The sequence below is a fragment of the Patagioenas fasciata genome, chromosome 22, assembly GCF_037038585.1.
Source record: "Patagioenas fasciata isolate bPatFas1 chromosome 22, bPatFas1.hap1, whole genome shotgun sequence".
NCBI lineage: Eukaryota > Metazoa > Chordata > Aves > Columbiformes > Columbidae > Patagioenas > Patagioenas fasciata.
Genome location: NC_092541.1, coordinates 5,049,721 through 5,070,541, shown reverse-complemented (window position 1 = coordinate 5,070,541; position 20,821 = coordinate 5,049,721). Strand labels below are relative to the sequence as shown.

Genomic DNA, 20,821 nt, shown 5'->3' with positions numbered 1-20,821 from the left:
AACTCCGGGGGCTTTGGTCTCTCTGGCTTGGGCAGCGGCATCTGCGGCACGAGGAGGTGTTTCCCCTGCTAAAGCTGCTGGTGATGGCCCTGGGGAAGGAAACCAGGGACCCACCAAATAGTGCTGGAGTGGAGACAAATCATCAGGTTGTTCCTTTCAGATGGGCTGAGCTACCCCAGCACCCTTTGCAAAAAGACAGGGCCAGCCTGGGCTCTCAGAAAGCATGGCCCATTCCGCCTTTCCCTTCTCCCCGTGTCTTCTCTCCCTCCTGTGTCTCTGTTCTCTTGTGCTCCCCCGGGCTGTGAGCCCCACAAAGCCAGACTAGGGAGGACCTGCTGGCCCTGTTCCCTCTGTGGGACAGGCAGATGGACACCTGGCTGGATATGCACCACAGCCATGGCTCACACACTCCTGTCTGCCCCCGGTATTCTGGGGACTGGAGCTGCCCCTCAGAGTCACCTTGTTTTGTTTTCTTTTTGACTCATTAAAGTTCTTCTGCATCCCAGTCTGTGCCTTTGTCTCATCCTTTCCCCTATGATGCTCTCCCAAGATGCTCTGGGAGAGAGATGTTGCTCAGGCCTGGTTCTGGGATAGGGTTCTTTGGGAAGGTTGTGCAGTGATTGTCAACTACTTTGGTATTGACTATACTTAGTCTTGACTTGGGTGGTTTCTAAACATCTCTGCCTATCTGGGTTATACTGGGGTAGGGCAACACAAGGTAGTTCAGTCACTACCATCACTTTGCTGAATACACCTTTACTTTTTTCCCTTGTGAAGCTCAACATTGTGAAGCAAGTGGTCAGGAGAAGGAGGAATTCATGTGTTATTGACAAGGCAGAGGCAATACTGTCCCAGGAAAGCCCAGGAGAACCTGTCCTAACCCCAGCCTTGAGATGCAGAATTTTGGGGTGAGGGAAGGACCAGGAGGAAAAGAAAAGCTGGAGAACAGGAAGGGAAAATACTGCCACACCATCTTTGGGAAGACGTGTCCCATGACCTGGGGTGCACAGATCATACGATCTTCTAGTTGGTGCAGAGATGCCTTCTGCCATCTTTTCTTACCTTAGAGCATTCAGGACAGCCCCCGCACACTGCTTGTCTTCTTGCCTGAGAACCTGAGCTCCTCCTCCTCATTGCTGGCCCTGTATCCAGTGGGCCAAGAAGGCACAAAAAGGCTTCTTTCATGTGCTGGGATGAGATGCCAAAGGATGTCCTAATCAGAATCATTTCATTTTGGGCAGTAGATGAGCCCCAGGTTCCGTTGGTCTCTTCTTCCAAGTAGCAAGTGAGAGAACAAAGGGAAACAGCCTCAAGTTGCACCAGGGGAGGATTAAATTGGATATTAGGAAAAAATTCTTAATGGAAACTGTTGTCAGGCATTGGAACAGGTTGACCAGGGAAGTGGTGGAGTCAACAACACTGGAGGTCTTTGAAAGTCATATAGAAGAAATTCTTGGGACATGACTTAGCACTTGAGTTACCTTATGGTTGGACCCAATGATCCTCAGGGTCTCTTACAACCAAAACAACCCAATGATTCTATGACCTCTGCTGTGGGAATAGTGTTTGCAGGCTGGGAATGCAGGGTAGGGGTCAGGAAAGCCACAAATCACCTGGTGTTGAGTCAGGCACAGCACATGGAGGTCAGGAAGAAGTTCTTCTTCCAGGTAGGTCAGCAGCAAAAGCAAAGCTCGAGTAAAGGCCACCCCAGTGTTAAGAGGGCAGCTTCCCTTAGAACAAGGCTTACAGGAAAGGTGGAGATGCTCCAAGGCTTCCCTGACTTGGTCTTTACATGCAGGATTTGCTGTCAGAACCTGGGGACTCCTGACATTCCCTGGAATATCTGGGGCAGGGAAGACTCATTCACCAAGCTGCAGAACAGGAAGGGAAAATACTGCCACATCATCTTTGGGAAAACTTGTCCCATGACCTGGGGTGCACAGATCGTACGATCTTCTAGTTGGTGCATAGATGATGCCTTCTGCCATCTTTTCTTACCTTAGAGCATTCAGGACAGCTCCTGCACAATGCCTGTCTTCTTGCCTGTGAACCTGAGCTCCTCCTCCTCATTGCTGGCCCTGTATCCAGTGGGCCAAGAAGGCACAAAAAGGCTGTCTTGGCACCGTAGGATCAGAGCATAATCAAGTTGCAAATGACCTTCAGAGATCATTGGTCTCAAGCCATGAGTGTCTGTCCTGGTCTTTTTAAAAACAAGACCAGTTTCTATTTTAGTAAATTTTCCATTCACCTAAGTTCTTCTAAGTAACTGCACTTTTCTGAATTTGGCTGCATGTTTTTTCAGACACTCTTCACTCTGGAGCTGATAACGGTAGCAATGATATGCAGAAGAGTCCCAGGTTTAGACCTATTGCTATGTCAGTCAAGTTTACTGATAAATTTTGCACGTCCCCAAGAGTGAGAGATCACAAGGGTCTCATTCTCTTCGACCATGGCCGGCATCTGAAGAGGACCCTGCCTCTTGTGCCTGCGATCCTAGGCCTGGTTCCAGACCCTGCATCTCTGAATCCAGTTCTGGTTTACTGAGGAGCCCAGCCCAGGACTTCCGGGTGCCTGCCCTGCAGCTGAAAGGGAGAAAACTCATGGACTCCACACAATTCAATATGAATTCAAGCAAAGCCATTTATTACACAAACAATCCTCCTTATATATGCAGTTATTTCCTGATCACGCATCCACGCTTCAAGCATGCATTAGCTGATTGTATATTGTCTATGTTCATGAGCTGTCCACACACCCCAGTTTCACTGCTCATAGGTCTGTTGATTTACGTCTTCTTGAGGCCCTGTTATTGTAGAACTGCCTCACTCCCACAGCAGCTCCTGTTTTCTACTTTCGAGGGGGCCTTGAAATTCCTTTGGGCATGGCTAGTTCAGTAACAAATCTCCATCTAAGAGAAACCCATCCACACATTAACTTCAAGAAAATCCCTCAAATCTCCCACATACAGCCACTGGAGTGACAGCAGCTCCATGGTGGGAAACACTGCACTACCCCAGGAAATTCAAGAATGGTTTTGCATATTTTGTGTTATTTTCTCTGTTTATTAGTAGCATTAGTAAAGCATTTTTAACTTTTCCAACTTGCAAATCTCTCTCCATTTTCCTCCTATTAACTTTCCTTAGCAGAGAGGGTAGGGTGGTTAACAGAGACCATCTGCCACAGTTTATTGTTGCCCTGCAATAAACAGTGACCATGTCCAAGGAGGGTGACCGGACAATGTCCCCAGGAAACCTCTTTCACTGCTTGACTCACCTTTTGCAGGAAACCATTTTCTTCCTACCAGGTACAAACCTCTCATGTCTGAGCATGAGCCCATTGTCTCTAGTCCTCCAACCACACATTGCCAGTGTTGAGCCTGGATCTGTCTTCTGCAGGATGTCACCATTGCTACTCCAAAGCTGCTTTTCGTTCTCACACCATATATTTTCTTCATGTTCAGCAAGCCCCGTGCCCCCGCACACTGCTCCCCACACAAGTGCTCCAGCTCATCACCATCCTCAAACACCGTCTGCTGAACACAGTCCACTTGACCCAGGTGTTTCTTGCAACACATCTTTCTTGCATTGCAGCATTGTTGTAGGTGCTTTCAGGTGAGTACTCAGAAGACTGGGATAGTCACTACCCTAGATCTCCTAGCTGAGGTGCTGGTCACCTTGGCCAGGATGCTGATGAGTGTCCTTGGTCCCCAGGAACAGTGCTGGAGTTGCACCTCTTTACTGACATTACTGCAAAAGCACCGTTCCCTGGCCCTGCTGTTGGGCTGCTGCTTCTCAGGGCATGAGGGATTCATGGGGAAACAGGGCTGGCTCTATCTGGACATGTGTCATCTTGCCCACCTGTGTCCTAGAGCAGCTGGGCAGCTCCCTTTCCTCATCTGCAAGCGTTTCTGCAGCCATGCTGCTGCTCACCATTCTGCTTTAGAGACATTCTGAAGAGCCCTTGGAGACACTCAGCCTCCACCCGCTGCCTCTTCTCCTGCCAGTGCCTCTCCCTGCTCCATCCCTCCAGAAACATTCCCAGGAAGCTCTGGGCAGAGAACCGTAAGGAGCAAGATGAGGATGACATGCACTGTGTGTTGGTCTCTGTGGTGTATAGAATCCAGTCGGCATTAATCACCTACCAACTGCTCTCTTCATTCACTGTCCCAGTAGTATGGGGACAGATTTGGAAGACAAGGAGACAAAATACCTTTGGGTCAAGATAAGGACACTCCTAGAGGAGAAGGGAAAAAATGAGAAAAAAAAATAAATGAAATAACTAGTCATGCAAACGTGATCACCCACCACTTCGCAGCACCAGATCGATGCCTGACCGTCTTCTGAAGAACAAGTACTTTGAAAACACCGGCCACAGTCGTTCACTTAAAAATCTTTGTGTTAACAACCATTGTCCAACCATCCCCAAGAACTCCTTCCCAGAATCACCGTGAGGAACATTTCATCAATGGATATCTTGGGATAGTGTCTGCAGGGAAAAGGATGACACAGAGGATTGGGCTGGGATGCAGAAGAACTTGCAGTTATCCCCAGCATTACACCAGAGGCCACAAACCTCACATTAAATCAACGGTTTTAATTAATAGCAGTAAACATCTCACTTAAGGATGAGCAAGGACCCCGGGGGTACACACAAGAAAACACCCCCACGTCGGTTTCTCTGGGAAGAGGGAGCTGAATTCCCTCAGCATCTCCACTAGAAAGCTCCCCAGCACTGTAAGGGTCCCAATTCCAGGACAAAGCCCAGAGTGTTTGGTTCTATTAACATGTTCCAAACATCAGCAAAATCGAGAGATAAGCAGTTCCGCGAGCAAACTGCCTGCACTGCACAGAGACCTGTAAATTGGTAACTGCTACAGCTAACACCTGCTCAAATCAAAACTGCTGCTGTCTCAAACCCCACAGGAAGCACCAAAAAGACTGGAGTGAGGTGACCTTGTCTGATCACCAGATGTCCACGAAGATGCTCCATCACTTCCATCTCCTTGAGCAAGTCATGGAGAATTACAGACATTACAGAGTTGTAGGCTGAGATACATGCAGTGTGAGGGAGAAATGCAGGGGCCATGTAGACAAGCAAAGCATAGTAAAAAATATTTCTTCCCTGTTTTCTATCAGGAGGGGATTTTCAGCCAATTCCTGCAAAGGAAGACCAGAGTACGTGTAGTGGTTGCTTTGAAAATCAATGGACAAATATTGAATGGCCCCTCCACTTCCTCCTTATTTGTCTCACATTTCTTGCTGACCACAATGTCATATGATATCGAATGTCCCTTTGGTCACTCTGAATCTGCTGTCCTGCAGATGTCCTGCCTATGTCCCCTCCCAGGCTCTGGTCTAAGCACCAGCCTACTAGACTTTTGGAGTGTGGCTAGAGACACAACTCTGCTGCTGTGCAAGCACTGCTCAACAAAAGCCAAAACACAGATGTGCTGTCATCAGAACCGTTCCAGCTACAGCTGCAAAGCACAGCATTATGAACACTGCTGTAGGGAAAGAGAATTCCATCCCAGTCAGAATAAACACAATTGTGCAAAGAACCACCACACAACCACACTAAAGACATCCCTCCCAGCATAATTCTTGAAGACCATTCTTCTTCCTGGGCACCTTGGGAAAGCATCTGCAGAGGAAAAGATGACACAGAGACATGAGCTCAGGTGCAGAAGAACTTTAATGAGACAAAAGAGGGAAAGAGATCGATCTGAGTGGAGATCCTGGAGCAGGAAGCATCAGCGGCAGACAGGAGTCTGCGACTCATGGCTGTGGAGAGACTGAACCAGGTCTCCGTCTGCCTGTCCCACAGAGGGAGCAGGGCCAGCAGGTCCTCCCTAGGCTGACTTTGTGAGGCTCACAGCCCAGGGGAGCACAGGAGAACAAGGAAACAAGAGGAACGGGAGACACGGGAAGAGGGGAAATGGGGCATGGGCCAAGATTCCCGAGAGCCCAGACTGGCCCCGTCTTTTTACAAGAGATGCTGGGGTTGCTCAGCCCCTCTGAAACCAACAACCCAAATCTCCCTCCCCAGTCCAGTCCCGTCTTGTGTGTCCCTGGTTTCCTTCCCCAGGGCCATCACCAGCACCTTTAACAGGGGAAACTCCTCCTTGTACCGCAGATGTCGCTGCCCAAGCCAGAGAAACCAAATCCCCCGGAGTTGATGGGCACTCCCTGAGAGCTGAGGATGCTGCCAACAGCGGCGGAGGTGGAGGATCCCACGGCGGTGTTCTGCGGGAAGGAGCTGAGGATGGGGCCGGGCAGGGTCACCACCACGGGGGAGGGCTGGATGTAAACGTTAGAGTCCTGGCACTGCCTGACACAGGGCTCATTGCAGCTGTTGGCCAGCGGGGTTGGGCCGCTGGGCTGGCAGGGCAGGCACGGGTTGTAGCAGGACATGTCTTGTGGTTGGAGCTGTGCCTGGGAGAGAGGGCAGGGGGAAGAAGAGCGGGGGAGACAGGTGAGGAGCAGCTTGTCACCCCAGCATGAGTAAGACAAGGTACAGCCTGCAGACAGGAGCTGGACACTGTGTAGGGAGCACACACACTTCTCCTTCCTCTCAGGCAAGCCCTGCCAGAAGCGATGAAGCCCAAGGGGATCCCACCTTGCCCACAGCTCAAGGAGACACCTCAAACAATATACCACCATGTCACACTTTCTGACCGATTCCCTCGCACGGTACAAATATCCTGGGACTAAGGGGCAGGAATGCAATGAGAAATCTTAAAGGAGGAGGAGGAGAAGGAGGTGGAGATAGGGCTTCATACTCACCCTGATCCCAAGGAGATGGAGGCAAGAGGAGTGTATGAGAGAGTCAGGAGAAGGACCCGCTTTTATACTGCTCCTGCACCGCCCCAGGATCACAGTCACTGCACGCGGGCAGTAATTTCCCAGCAGACTCACGTCCAAAGCAGAGTATCATATGTAAAGTTTCTATTTTGGGGCCATCAATGCTGTCATTTCATTTCCTCATTTCTGACATGCCTGCTCCGCCATGCAGGCTTCTTTCATGTGCTGGCTTGAGATGTCTGAGTGGAATTACAGTAAATAGTGGCGTGGCAGAAGTTTCTATCTACATCATAAAACTTCACAAGACTTCAACAGCAAAAGTCAAAACAAAGTTACCTGTAAGTGTCCAGAATAAAGATAGAAGGAAAGAGAGAGAGAGAGAGAGAGAGAGAAAGAGAGAGAGAAAGAGAGAGGGAAAGAGAAAGAGAAAGAGAAAGAGAAAGAGAAAGAGAAAGAGAAAGAGAAACAGAAACAGAAACAGAAACAGAAACAGAAAGATTTGAATATCAGAAGGAAGGGAAGATTTCTCCACTTGTCAGTCTGACAGTCTCTGTAGCTGTCTTGGTGGTGAGTGCGATGAAACTTCATTAATGCCACGCAGCACACTGCACAAAGTTGTCTCGAGTTAGGAGTTTTATGCTTCAGTCCATTCACATCCAAGAGAAGAGTGGGAGGCTCATCTCCTCCTTCTGCTCGTCCTTCATGTTAAATAAGTGGATTGTTCAAGAAATACGTGGGGGTTCTCTGAAAACAGAACTCCTTTGGATAGTTTTGCCCAAAGGGCCAGGGATCAGCATTAGGGAAAGACTTGAAGGGTGTAAGAGAACAAACACACAAACTTCATCGTCCTGGTCAAACAGACTGGGCGGTGCTGAGGAGCTCTCCTGAATAGTCAGTAAGAAGAAGGAACAAAAGCATTGCAGAAATCTCCACTCCACCTGGGACTCATCCCTGGGTCCCAGTGAGGCGCGGAATGAACGCACAACCCTTGAGGTTATAAGGAAGTTATGCATTTATTTACGACGCCGGACAAACGGGGAATCATTTCTGCTAATATGTGTGTAAAATTACAGTAGCTGTGAACTCGGTTAAATGCAGTGAAGTGTTACATATTCATGAAAGTTTTAGGAACGCCTGTACATATTCATAACCTGTCCCTGAGAAGGCGGTTCTTATTACAATGAGTTCCGGGAGACCATTTCCATAGTCTCCGCCTCTGGCTCCTCCTGGTTGCCACTGCGTAATGATCATGAACCCGGGTCATCTTTCTCTGTACACGGTCACCTTTGGTCCACTGTGATGAGTTGGTTAGGACTCAGACTGCTGAGTTGCATAAAACTGGTGTAGCTCCTGTCCTGTGCCCAGGATTCTCTTACCTAGTTCACCCAAGGATGCATCAAGAATGCACCCAAGGATAATCATTTTTGCAAGGCATCAGAGAAGTCCTGGTTTTCGTACAATAAGTTACACAGAGTTAAGCAAGGCTAGGCAATAGTGATATGGGTTAAAGGGTTAGCTCTCTAAGTGTCTTTAGTGAAGTGGGGCAGGGTTAGTTCTCAAGTGTCAGTTCTTTAAGTGTTACTTAGTTAATTGTCAGTTCCCTGTATCACCAGGAAAAACATCTCCTGGCATTAGGGTATCAGCAGGTCTCCCCTCCACTGCCCCAAAGCCCTGTTCTTGCTGGAGCACAAACCAGTACCATTGGAGAGGCAAAGAAACCTCCCCAAACTATCCAGTGAGTGAGGGCTGCCAGGACCCTGCAGTGCCATGTACTAGGGGATGCTCAGGGACTGGACGGGATCAGAAGGGACCTGGGTAGAAAAGCAGCTCTGGGACGACTTCAAAGAGGCGAAGCATTTCCCTGCCCTGCAGACATGGAGTCAGCTGGGACGCATCCCAGCAGGCCAAGGGAGTGCCTTCAGCAGGCAAGCTACCTGGGATCGACTCTCCCCACCCATGGTGAGTCGCACTCTAATGTTCGATTGGCCGTGTGTCAGGCTTCTGGTGTGAGTCCAAGCCAGGAGTGAGTGCTGTCTGCAGTCCTGGATCCCACACAGCGACAAATTCCCCTGAGGTCAGGGCAGCTCCATCCCAGCCCCAGGAAAACCAGCTCTGACACCTGGGCTGGACCCGAGTACACAGCTCCTGGAAGCCCTAATGGCCTTTGGTCTCAGTGTGACATTCTTGCCGGCACTCCCACAGCTCAAGGGGCTCAAAGGGTGGTCAGAGTGTTTGGAAATGTGCCCAAGCCATTGTGTCTCTAGCTGGTCAGGTCCAGTGTGCAGCCAAAGTGCACTGTGGTGTGAGGAGAGTGGGAGGAATAAGGCACTGTCCTGAGCCCCTAACCGCCCCTCATTGGTGAGGAAAAAACCTCCAACATGGGGCTCTACATAGAGCATATTTTGGGCAGGTTCTGATGTTTTCTTGCACAGGAAATCCTTGCGCTTCTCATATGGTGCTTGAAATGAGTACCCATGGCCTAGAGGGCATGGCAGAAATGTGGAAATTAAATGGGAGCATTGACAGAAACAAAAACACAAGCTATGTCGTTAATTAGGATATTTTGCTTTGGAAGTGAGTCTGTTGGAAAATTACTGCCCGCGTGCAGTGACTGTGGGCCTGGGGCGGTGCAGGAGCAGTATAAAAGTGGGTCCTGCACCTCACTCTCGCATCCACTCCTCTCGCCTCCATCTCCTTGGGACTGAGGTGAGTTGGACAACCATTCTCCTCCTCTTCCTCCTCCTCTAGGATTTCTCAGGGAGTAACTGCCCCTTTCTACCATGTAGGGTCTTGAGGCTGCTCACCATGGGAGGGGAAAGGGGCAGAACATGTGACAAGGAGAGACTCTGGGGTGTGGCTGAAGTGTCTCCTGAGCTATAGGCTAGGTAGGGATCTCCCTGGTCACTCTTGCCAGGGCTCTTCTGAGGGAGAAGCCTGCGGGTCACCTACACAGCCTCCAACTCTCATCCCCAGTTTATTCCTTGGCTCTCCAAGGTTGGGAGAAAGGCTGATACTATGCAATCCCTCATGCTCTGCCTCCCCCTGTCCTGTCTTTCAGGTGCAACTCCAGCCACAAGACATGTCCTGCTACAACCCGTGCCTGCCGTGCCAGTCCTCTGGCCCGACCCCGCTGGCCAACAGTTGCAATGAGCCCTGTGTCCAGCAGTGCCAGGACTCCAGAGTTGTCATTGAGCCCCCCGCTGTGGTGGTGACCCTGCCCGGCCCCATCCTCACCTCCTTCCCGCAGAACACCGCCGTGGGATCCTCCACCTCCGCTGCTGTTGGCAGCATCCTCAGCTCTCAGGGAGTGCCCATCAACTCCGGGGGCTTTGGTCTCTCTGGCTTGGGCAGCGGCATCTGCAGCACGAGGAGGAGTTTCCCCTGTTAAAGCTGCTGGTGATGGCCCTGGGGAAGGAAACCAGGGACCCACCAAATAGTGCTGGAGTGGAGACAAATCATCAGGTTGTTCCTTTCAGATGGGCTGAGCTACCGCAGCACCCTTTGCAAAAAGACAGGGCCAGCCTGGGCTCTCAGAAAGCATGGCCCATTCCGCCTTTCCCTTCTCCCCGTGTCTTCTCTCCCTCCTGTGTCTCTGTTCTCTTGTGCTCCCCCGGGCTGTGAGCCCCACAAAGCCAGACTAGGGAGGACCTGCTGGCCCTGTTCCCTCTGTGGGACAGGCAGATGGACACCTGGCTGGATCTGCACCACAGCCATGGCTCACACACTCCTGTCTGCCCCCGGTGTTCTGGGGACTGGAGCTGCCCCTCAGAGCCACCTAGTTTTGTTTTCTTTTTGACTCATTAAAGTTCTTCTGCATCCCAGTCTGTGCCTTTGTCTCATCCTTTCCCCTACTGATGCTCTCCCAAGATGCCCTGGGAGAGAGATGTTGCTCAGGCCTGGTTCTGGGATAGGGTTCTTTGGGAAGGTTGTGCAGTGATTGTCAACTACTTTGGTATTGACTATACTTAGTCTTGACTTGGGTGGTTTCTAAACATCTCTGCCTATCTGGGGTATACTCGGGTAGAGCAACACAAGGTAGTTCAGTCACTACCATCACTTTGCTGAATACACCTTTACTTTTTTCCCTTGTGAAGCTCAACATTGTGAAGCAAGTGGTCAGGAGAAGGAGGAATTCATGTGTTATTGACAAGGCAGAGGCAATACTGTCCCAGGAAAGCCCAGGAGAACCTGTCCTAACTCCAGCCTTGAGATGCAGAATTTTGGGGTGAGGGAAGGACCAGGAGGAAAAGAAAAGCTGGAGAACTGGAAGGGAAAATACTGCCACATCATCTTTGGGAAAACTTGTCCCATGACCTGGGGTGCACAGATCGTACGATCTTCTAGTTGGTGCAGAGATGCCTTCTGCCATCTTTTCTTACCTTAGAGCATTCAGGACAGCCCCCGCACACTGCCTGTCTTCTTGTCTGAGAACCTGAGCTCCTCCTCCTCATTGCTGGCCCTGTATCCAGTGGACCAAGAAGGCACAAAAAGGCTTCTTTCATGTGCTGGGATGAGATGCCAAAGGATGTCCTAATCAGAATCATTTCATTTTGGGCAGTAGATGAGCCCCAGGTTCCGTTGGTCTCTTCTTCCAAGTAGCAAGTGAGAGAACAAAGGGAAACAGCCTCAAGTTGCACCAGGGGAGGATTAAATTGGATATTAGGAAAAAATTCTTAATGGAAACTGTTGTCAGGCATTGGAACAGGTTGACCAGGGAAGTGGTGGAGTCAACATCACTGGAGGTCTTTGAAACTCGTATAGAAGAAGTTCTTGGGACACGACTTAGCGCTTGAGTTAGCTTATGGTTGGACTCGATGATCCTCAGGGTCTCTTACAACCAAAACAACCCAATGATTCTATGACCTCTGCTATGGGAATAGTGTTTGCAGCCTGGGAATGCAGGGTAGGGGTCAGGAAAGCCACAAATCACCTGGTGTTGAGTCAGGCACAGCACATGGAGGTCAGGAAGAAGTTCTTCTTCCAGGTAGGTCGGCAGCAAAAGCAAAGCTCGAGTAAAGGCCACCCCAGTGTTAAGAGGGCAGCTTCCCTTAGAACAAGGCTTACAGGAAAGGTGAAGATGCTCCAAGGCTTCCCTGACTTGGTCTTTACATGCAGGATTTGCTGTCAGAACCAGGGGGCTCCTGACATTCCTTGGAACATCTGGGGCAGGGAAGACTCATTCACCAAGCTGCAGAACAGGAAGGGAAAATACTGCCACATCATCTTTGGGAAAACTTGTCCCATGACCTGGGGTGCACAGATCGTACGATCTTCTAGTTGGTGCATAGATGATGCCTTCTGCCATCTTTTCTTACCTTAGAGCATTCAGGTCAGCTCCTGCACAATGCCTGTCTTCTTGCCTGTGAACCTGAGCTCCTCCTCCTCATTGCTGGCCCTGTATCCAGTGGACCAAGAAGGCACAAAAAGGCTGTCTTGGCACCGTAGCATCAGAGCATAATCAAGTTGCAAATGACCTTCAGAGATCATTGGTCTCAAGCCATGAGTGTCTGTCCTGGTCTTTTTAAAAACAAGACCAGTTTCTCTTTTAGTAAATTTTCCCTTCACCTAAGTTCTTCTAAGTAACTGCACTTTTCTGAATTTGGCTGCATGTTTTTTCAGACACTCTTCACTCTGGAGCTGATAACAGTAGCAATGATATGCAGAAGAGTCCCAGGTTTAGACCTATTGCTATGTCAGTCAAGTTTACCGATAAATTTTGCTCGTCCCCAAGAGTGAGAGATCACAAGGGTCTCATTCTCTTTGACCATGGCCGGCATCTGAAGAGGACCCTGCCTCTTGTGCCTGCGATCCTAGGCCTGGTTCCAGACCCTGCATCTCTGAATCCAGTTCTGGTTTACTGAGGAGTCCAGCCCAGGACTTCCGGGTGCCTGCCCTGCAGCTGAAAGGGAGAAAACTCATGGACTCCACACAATTCAATATGAATTCAAGCAAAGCCATTTATTACACAAACAATCCTCCTTATATATGCAGTTATTTCCTGATCACACATCCACGCTTCAAGCATGCATTAGCTGATTGTATATTGTCTATGTTCATGAGCTGTCCACACGCCCGAGTTTCACTGCTCATAGCTCTGTTGATTTATGTCTTCTTGAGGCCCTGTTATTGTAGAACTGCCTCACTCCCACAGCAGCTCCTGTTTTCAGCTTTCTGAGGTGGTCTTGAAATTCCTTTGGGCATGGCTAGTTCAGTAACAAATCTCCATCTAAGAGAAACCCATCCACACATTAACTTCAAGAAAATCCCTCAAATCTCCCACATACAGCCACTGGAGTGACACCAGCTCCATGGTGGGAAACACTGTACTACCTAAGGAAATTCAAGAATGGTTTTGCATATATTGTATTATTTTCTCTTTTTATTAGTAGCATTAGTAAAGCATTTTTAACTTTTCCAACTTGCAAATCTCTCTCCATTTTCCTCCTATTAACTTTCCTTAGCAGAGAGGGTAGGGTGGTTAACAGAGACCATCTGCCACAGTTTATTGTTGCCCTGCAATAAACAGTGACCATGTCCAAGGAGGGTGACCGGACAATGTCCCCAGGAAACCTCTTTCACTGCTTGACCCACATTTACAGGAAACCATTTTCTTCCTACCAGGTACAAACCTCTCATGTCTGAGCATGAGCCCATTGTCTCTAGTCCTCCAACCACACACTGCCAGTGTTGAGCCTGGATCTGTCTTCTGCAGGATGTCACCATTGCTACCCCAAAGCTGCTTTTCGTTCTCACACCATATATTTTCTTCATGTTCAGCAAGCCCCGTGCCCCCACACACTGCTCCCCACACAAGTGCTCCAGCTCATCACCATCCTCAAACACCGTCTGCTGAACACAGTCCACTTGGCCCAGGTGTTTCTTGCAACACATCTTTCTTGCATTGCAGCATTGTTGTAGGTGCTTTCAGGTGAGTACTCAGAAGACTGGGATAGTCACTACCCTAGATCTCCTAGCTGAGGTGCTGGTCACCTTGGCCAGGATGCTGATGAGTGTCCTTGGTCCCCAGGAACAGTGCTGGAGTTGCACCTCTTTACTGACATTACTGCAAAAGCACCATTCTCTGGCCCTGCTGTTGGGCTGCTGCTTCTCAGGGCATGAGGGATTCATGGGGAAACAGGGCTGGCTCTATCTGGACATGTGTCATCTTGCCCACCTGTGTCCTAGAGCAGCTGGGCAGCTCCCTTTTCTCATCTGCAAGCCTTTTTGCAGCCATGCTGCTGCTCACCATTCTGCTTTAGAGACATTCTGAAGAGCCCTTGGAGACACTCAGCCTCCACCCGCTGCCTCTTCTCCTGCCAGTGCCTCTCCCTGCTCCATCCCTCCAGAAACATTCCCAGGAAGCTCTGGGCAGAGAACCGCAAGGAGCAAGATGAGGATGACATGCACTGCGTGTTGGTCTCTGTGGTGTGTACAACCCAGTCAGCATTAATCACCTAATCACCTACCAACTGTTCTCTTCGTTCACTGTCCCAGTAGTATGGGGACAGATTTGGAAGACAAGGAGAGCAAAATACCTTTGGGTCAAGATAAGGACATTCCTAGAGGGGAAGGGAAAAAATGAGAAAAAAAAAATGAAATAACTAGTCATGCAAACGCAATCACTCACCACTTCGCAGCACCAGATCGATGCCTGACCGTCTTCTGAAGAACAAGTACTTTGAAAAGACTGGCCACAGTCGTTCACTTAAAAATCTTTGTGTTAACAACCATTGTCCAACCATCCCCAAGAACTCCTTCCCAGAATCACCGTGAGGAACATTTCATCAATGGGTATCCTGGGATAGTGTCTGCAGGGAAAAGGATGACACAGAGGATTGGGCTGGGATGCAGAAGAACTTGCAGTTATCCCCAGCATTACAAACCTGACATTAAATCAACGGTTTTAATTAATAGCAGTAAACATCTCACTTAAGGATGAGCAAGGACCCGGGGGGGTATACACAAGAAAACACCCCCACGTCGGTTTCTCTTGGAAGAGGGAGCTGAATTCCCTCAGCATCTCCACTAGACAGCTCCCCAGCACTGTAAGGGTCCCAATGCCAGGACAAAGCCCAGAGCGATTGTTTCTACTAACATGTTCCAAACATCAGCAAAATCAAGAGATAAGCAGTTCACCGAGCAAACTGCCTGCGCTGCACAGAGGCCTGTAAATTGGTAACTGCTACAGCTAACACCTGCTCAAATCAAAACTTCTGCTGTCTCAAACCCCACAGGAAGCACCAAAAAGACTGGAGTGAGGTGACCTTGTCTGATCACCAGATGTCCACCAAGATGCCAAGATGCTCTATCACTTTTACCTCCTTAAGGAAGACAAGGAGAATTACAGACATTACAGAGTTGTAGATAGAGATACATGCAGTGTGAGGAAGAAATGCAGGGGCCATGTAGACAAGCAAAGCATAGTAAAAGAGATTTATTCCCTGTTTTCTATCAGGAGGTGATTTTCACCCAACTCCTGCAAAGGAAGGCCAGAGTACGTGTAGTGGTTGCTTTGAAAATGAATGGACAAATATTGAATGGCGCCTCCACTTCCTCCTTATTTGTCTCACATTTCTTGCTGACCACAATGTCATATGGTATCGAATGTCCCTTTGGTCACTCTGAATCTGCTGTCCTGCAGATGTCCTGCCTATGTCCCCTCCCAGGCTCTGGTCTAAGCACCAGCCTACTGGACTTTTGGAGTGTGGCTGGAGACACAACTTTGCTGCTGTGCAAGCACTGCTCAGCAAAAGCCAAAACACAGATGTGCTGTCATCAGAACCGTTCCAGCTACGGCTGCAAAGCACAGCATTATGAACACTGCTGTAGGGAAAGAGAATTCCATCCCAGTCAGAATAAATCCAATTGTGCAAAGAACCACCACACAACCACACTAAAGACATCCCTCCCAGCATAATACTTGAAGACCATTCTTCTTCCTGGGCACCTTGGGAAAGCATCTGCAGAGGAAAAGATGACACAGAGACATGAGCTCAGGTGCAGAAGAAATTTAATGAGGCAAAAGAGGGAAAGAGATAATCTGAGTGGAGATCCTGGAGCAGGAAGTATCAGCGGCAGACAGGAGTCTGCGACTCATGGCTGTGGAGAGACTGAACCAGGTCTCCGTCTGCCTGTCCCACAGAGGGAGTAGGGTCAGCAGTTCCTCCCTAGGCTGACTTTGTGAGGCTCACAGCCCAGGGGAGCACAGGAGAACAAGGAAACAAGAGGAACGGGAGACACTGGAAGAGGGGAAAGGCGGCATGGGACAAGATTCCTGAGAGCCCAGACAGGCCCCGTCTTTTTGCAAGAGATGCCGGGGTTGCTCAGCCCCTCTGAAACCAACAACCCAAATCTCCCTCCCCAGTCCAGTCCTGTCTTGTGTGTCCCTGGTTTCCTTCCCCAGGGCCATCACCAGCAGCTTTAGCAGGGGAAACACCTCCTCGTGCCGCAGATGCCACTGCCCAAACCAGAGAAACCAAAGCCCCCGGAGTTGATGGGCACTCCCTGAGAGCTGAGGATGCTGCCAACAGCGGCGGAGGTGGAGGATCCCACGGCGGTGTTCTGCGGGAAGGAGCTGAGGATGGGGCCGGGCAGGGTCACCACCACGGGGGAGGGCTGGATGTAAACGTTAGAGTCCTGGCACTGCCTGACACAGGGCTCATTGCAGCTGTTGGCCAGCGGGGTTGGGCCGCAGGGCTGGCAGGGCAGGCACGGGTTGTAGCAGGACATGTCTTGTGGCTGGAGCTGCGCCTGGGAGAGAGGGCAGGGGGAAGAAGAGCGGGGGAGACAGGTGAGGAGCAGCTTGTCACCCCAGCATGAGCAAGACAAGGTACAACCTGGAGAAAGGAGCTGGACTCTGTGTAGGGGGCACACGCACTTCTCCTTACTTTCAGGCAAGCCCTGCCATGAGCGATGAAACCCAAGGGGATCCCACCTTGCCCACAGCTCAAGGAGACACCTCAAACAATATACCACCATGTCACACTTTCTGACCGATTCCCTCGCACAGTACAAATATCCTCAGGACCCTGCATGGGACTAAGGGGCAGGAATGCAATGAGAAATCTTAAAGGAGGAGGAGGAGAAGGAGGTGGAGATAGGGCTTCATACTCACCTTGATCCCAAGGAGATGGAGGCAAGAGGAGTGTATGAGAGAGTCAGGAGAAGGACCCGCTTTTATACTGCTCCTGCACCGCCCCAGGATCACAGTCACTGCACGCGGGCAGTAATTTCCCAGCAGACTCACTTCCAAAGCAGAGTATCATTTGTAAAGTTTCTATTTTGGGGCCATCAATGCTGTCGTTTCATTTCCTCATTTCTGACATGCCTGCTCTGCCATGAAAGAGAAAGAGAAGAGGAAGAGAAGGAGAAGGAGAAGGAGAAGAAATTGAATATCAGAAGGAAGGGAAGATTTCTCCACTTGTCAATCTGACAGTCTCTGTAGCTGTCTTGGTGGTGAGTGCGATGAAACTTCATTAATGCCACGCAGCACACTGCACAAAGTTGTCTCGAGTTAGGAGTTTTATGCTTCAGTCCATTCACATCCAAGAGAAGAGTGGGAGGCTCATCTCCTCCCTTTTCTCGTCCTTCATGCTAAATAAGTGGATTGTTCAAGAAATACGTGGGGGTTCTCTGAAAACAGAACTCCTTTAGGTAGTTTTGCCCAAAGGGCCAGGGATCAGCATTAGGAAAAGACTTGAAGTGTGTAAGAGAACAAACACACAAACTTCATCGTCCTGGTCAAACAGACTGGGCGGTGCTGAGGAGCTCTCCTGAATAGTCAGTAAGAAGAAGGAACAAAAGCATTGCAGAAATCTCCACTCCACCTGGGACTCATCCCTGTATCACCAGGAAAAACATCTCCTGGTATTAGATTATCAGCAGGCCTCCCTCCACTGCCCCAAAGCCCTGTTCTTGCTGGAGCACAAACCAGTACCATTGGAGACGCAAAGAAACCTCCCCAAACTACCCAGTGAGTGAGGGCTGCCAGGACCCTGCAGTGCCATGTACTAGGGGATGCTCAGGGACTGGACGGGATCAGAAGGGACCTGGGTAGAAAAGCAGCTCTGGGACGACTCCAAAGAGGGGCAGCATTTCCCTGCCCTGCAGACATGGAGTCAGCTGGGACGCATCCCAGCAGGCCAAGGGAGTGCCTTCAGCAGGCAAGCTACCTGGGATCGACTCTCCCTACCCATGGTGAGTCACACTCCAATGTTAGATTGGCCGTGTGTCAGGCTTCTGGTGTGAGTCCAAGCCAGGAGTGCGTGCTGTCTGCAGTCCTGGATCCCACAGAGGGATAAACTCCCCTGAGGCCAGGGCAGCTCCATCCCAGCCCCAGGAAAAAAAACAGCTCTGACCACTGGGCTGGACCCGAGTACACAGCTCCTGGAAGCCCTAATGGCCTTTGGTCTCAGTGTGACATTCTTGCCGGCACTCCCACAGCTCAAGGGGCTCAAAGGGTGGTCAGAGTGTTTGGAAATGTGCCCAAGCCATTGTGTCTCTAGCTGGTCAGGTCCAAAGTGCATTGTGGTGTGAGGAGGTTGGGAGGAAGAAGACATTGCCCTGAGCCCCTAACTGCCCCTCATTGGTGAGGAAAAAACCTCCAACATGGGGCTCTACATAGAGCATATTTTTGGCAGGTTCTGCTGTTTTCTTGCATAGGAAATCCTTGCGCTTCTCATATGGTGCTTGAAATGAGTACCCATGGCCTAGAGGGCATGGCAGAAATGCGGAAATTAAATGGGAGCATTGACAGAAACAAAAACACAACCTATGTCGTTAATTAGGATATTTTGCTTTGGAAGTGAGTCGGTTGGAAAATTACTGCCCGCGTGCAGTGACTGTGGGCCTGGGGCGGTGCAGGAGCAGTATAAAAGTGGGTCCTGCACCTCACTCTTGCATCCACTCCTCTCGCCTCCATCTCCTTGGGACTGAGGTGAGTTGGACAACCACTCTCCTTCCTCTTCCTCCTCCTCCTCTAGGATTTCTCAGGGAGTAACTGCCCCTTTCTACCATGCAGGGTCTTGAGGCTGCTCACCATGGGAGGGGAAAGGGGCAGAAAGTGTGACAAGGAGAGACTCTGAAATGTCTCCTGAGCTATAGGCTAGGTGGGGATCTCCCTGGTCACTCTTGCCAGGGCTCTTGTGAGGGAGAAGCCTGCGGGTCACCTACACAGCCTCCAACTCTCATTTCCAGTTGTTCCTTGGCTCTCCATGGTTGGGAGAAAGGCTGATACTATGCAATCCCTCATGCTCTGCCTCCCCCTGTCCTGTCTTTCAGGTGCAACTCCAGCCACAAGACATGTCCTGCTACAACCCGTGCCTGCCCTGCCAGTCCTCTGGCCCGACCCCGCTGGCCAACAGCTGCAATGAGCCCTGTGTCCAGCAGTGCCAAGACTCCAGAGTTGTCATTGAGCCCCCCGCTGTGGTGGTGACCCTGCCCGGCCCCATCCTCACCTCCTTCCCGCAGAACACCGCCGTGGGATCCTCCACCTCTGCTGCTGTTGGCAGCATCCTCAGCTCTCAGGGAGTGCCCATCAACTCCGGGGGCTTTGGTCTCTCTGGCTTGGGCAGTGGCATCTGCGGCACGAGGAGGAGTTTCCCCTGTTAAAGCTGCTGGTGATGGCCCTGGTGAAGGAAAGCAGGGACCCCCCAGATAGTGCTGGAGTGGAGACAAATCATCAGGTTGTTCCTTTCAGATGGGCTGAGCTACCCCAGCACCCTTTGCAAAAAGACAGGGCCAGCCTGGGCTCTCAGAAAGCATGGCCCATTCCGCCTTTCCCTTCTCCCCGTGTCTTCTCTCCCTCCTGTGTCTCTGTTCTCTTGTGCTCCCCCGGGCTGTGAGCCCCACAAAGCCAGACTAGGGAGGACCTGCTGGCCCTGTTCCCTCTGTGGGACAGGCAGATGGACACCTGGCTGGATATGCACCACAGCCATGGCTCACACACTCCTGTCTGCCCCCGGTATTCTGGGGACTGGAGCTGCCCCTCAGAGTCACCTTGTTTTGTTTTCTTTTTGACTCATTAAAGTTCTTCTGCATCCCAGTCTGTGCCTTTGTCTCATCCTTTCCCCTATGATGCTCTCCCAAGATGCTCTGGGAGAGAGATGTTGCTCAGGCCTGGTTCTGGGATAGGGTTCTTTGGGAAGGTTGTGCAGTGATTGTCAACTACTTTGGTATTGACTATACTTAGTCTTGACTTGGGTGGTTTCTAAACATCTCTGCCTATCTGGGGTATACTGGGGTAGGGCAACACAAGGTAGTTCAGTCACTACCATCACTTTGCTGAATACACCTTTACTTTTTTCCCTTGTGAAGCTCAACATTGTGAAGCAAGTGGTCAGAAGAAGGAAAAATTCATGTGTTATTGACAAGGCAGAGGCAATACTGTCCCAGGAAAGCCCAGGAGAACCTGTCCTAACCCCAGCCTTGAGATGCAGAATTTTGGGGTGAGGGAAGGACCAAGAGGAAAAGAAAAGCTGGAGAACAGGAAGGGAAAATACTGCCACACCATCTTTGGGAAGACGTGTCCCATGACCTGGGGTGCACAGATCGTACGATCTTCTAGTTGGTGCAGAGATGCCTTCTGCCATCTTTTCTTTCCTTAGAGCATTCAGGACAGCCCCCGCACACTGCCTGTCTTCTTGTCTGAGAACCTGAGCTCCTCCTCCTCATTGCTGGCCCTGTATCCAGTGGGCCAAGAAGGCACAAAAAGGCTTCTTTCATGTGCTGGGATGAGATGCCAAAGGATATCCTAATCAGAATCATTTCATTTTGGGCAGAAGATGAGCGCCAGGTTCTGTTGGTCTCTTCTTCCAAGTAGCAAGTGAGAGAACAAAGGGAAACAGCCTCAAGTTGCACCAGGGGAGGATTAAATTGGATATTAGGAAAAAATTCTTAATGGAAACTGTTGTCAGGCATTGGAACAGGTTGACCAGGGAAGTGGTGGAGTCAACAACACTGGAGGTCTTTGAAAGTCGTATAGAAGAAATTCTTGGGACATGACTTAGCACTTGAGTTACCTT

At 50.2% G+C, this 20,821-nt stretch overlaps 1 protein-coding gene across 1 annotated transcript; it reads left to right on the top strand.

The window, feature by feature from the left end:
- Positions 1-19,100: 19,100 nt before the first annotated feature.
- Positions 19,101-19,409, top strand: LOC139829617 (feather keratin 1-like). The gene has a single exon (XM_071818030.1). The coding sequence runs from the start codon at positions 19,101-19,103 to the stop codon at positions 19,407-19,409; it is 309 nt and encodes a 102-aa protein (XP_071674131.1).
- Positions 19,410-20,821: the final 1,412 nt, after the last annotated feature.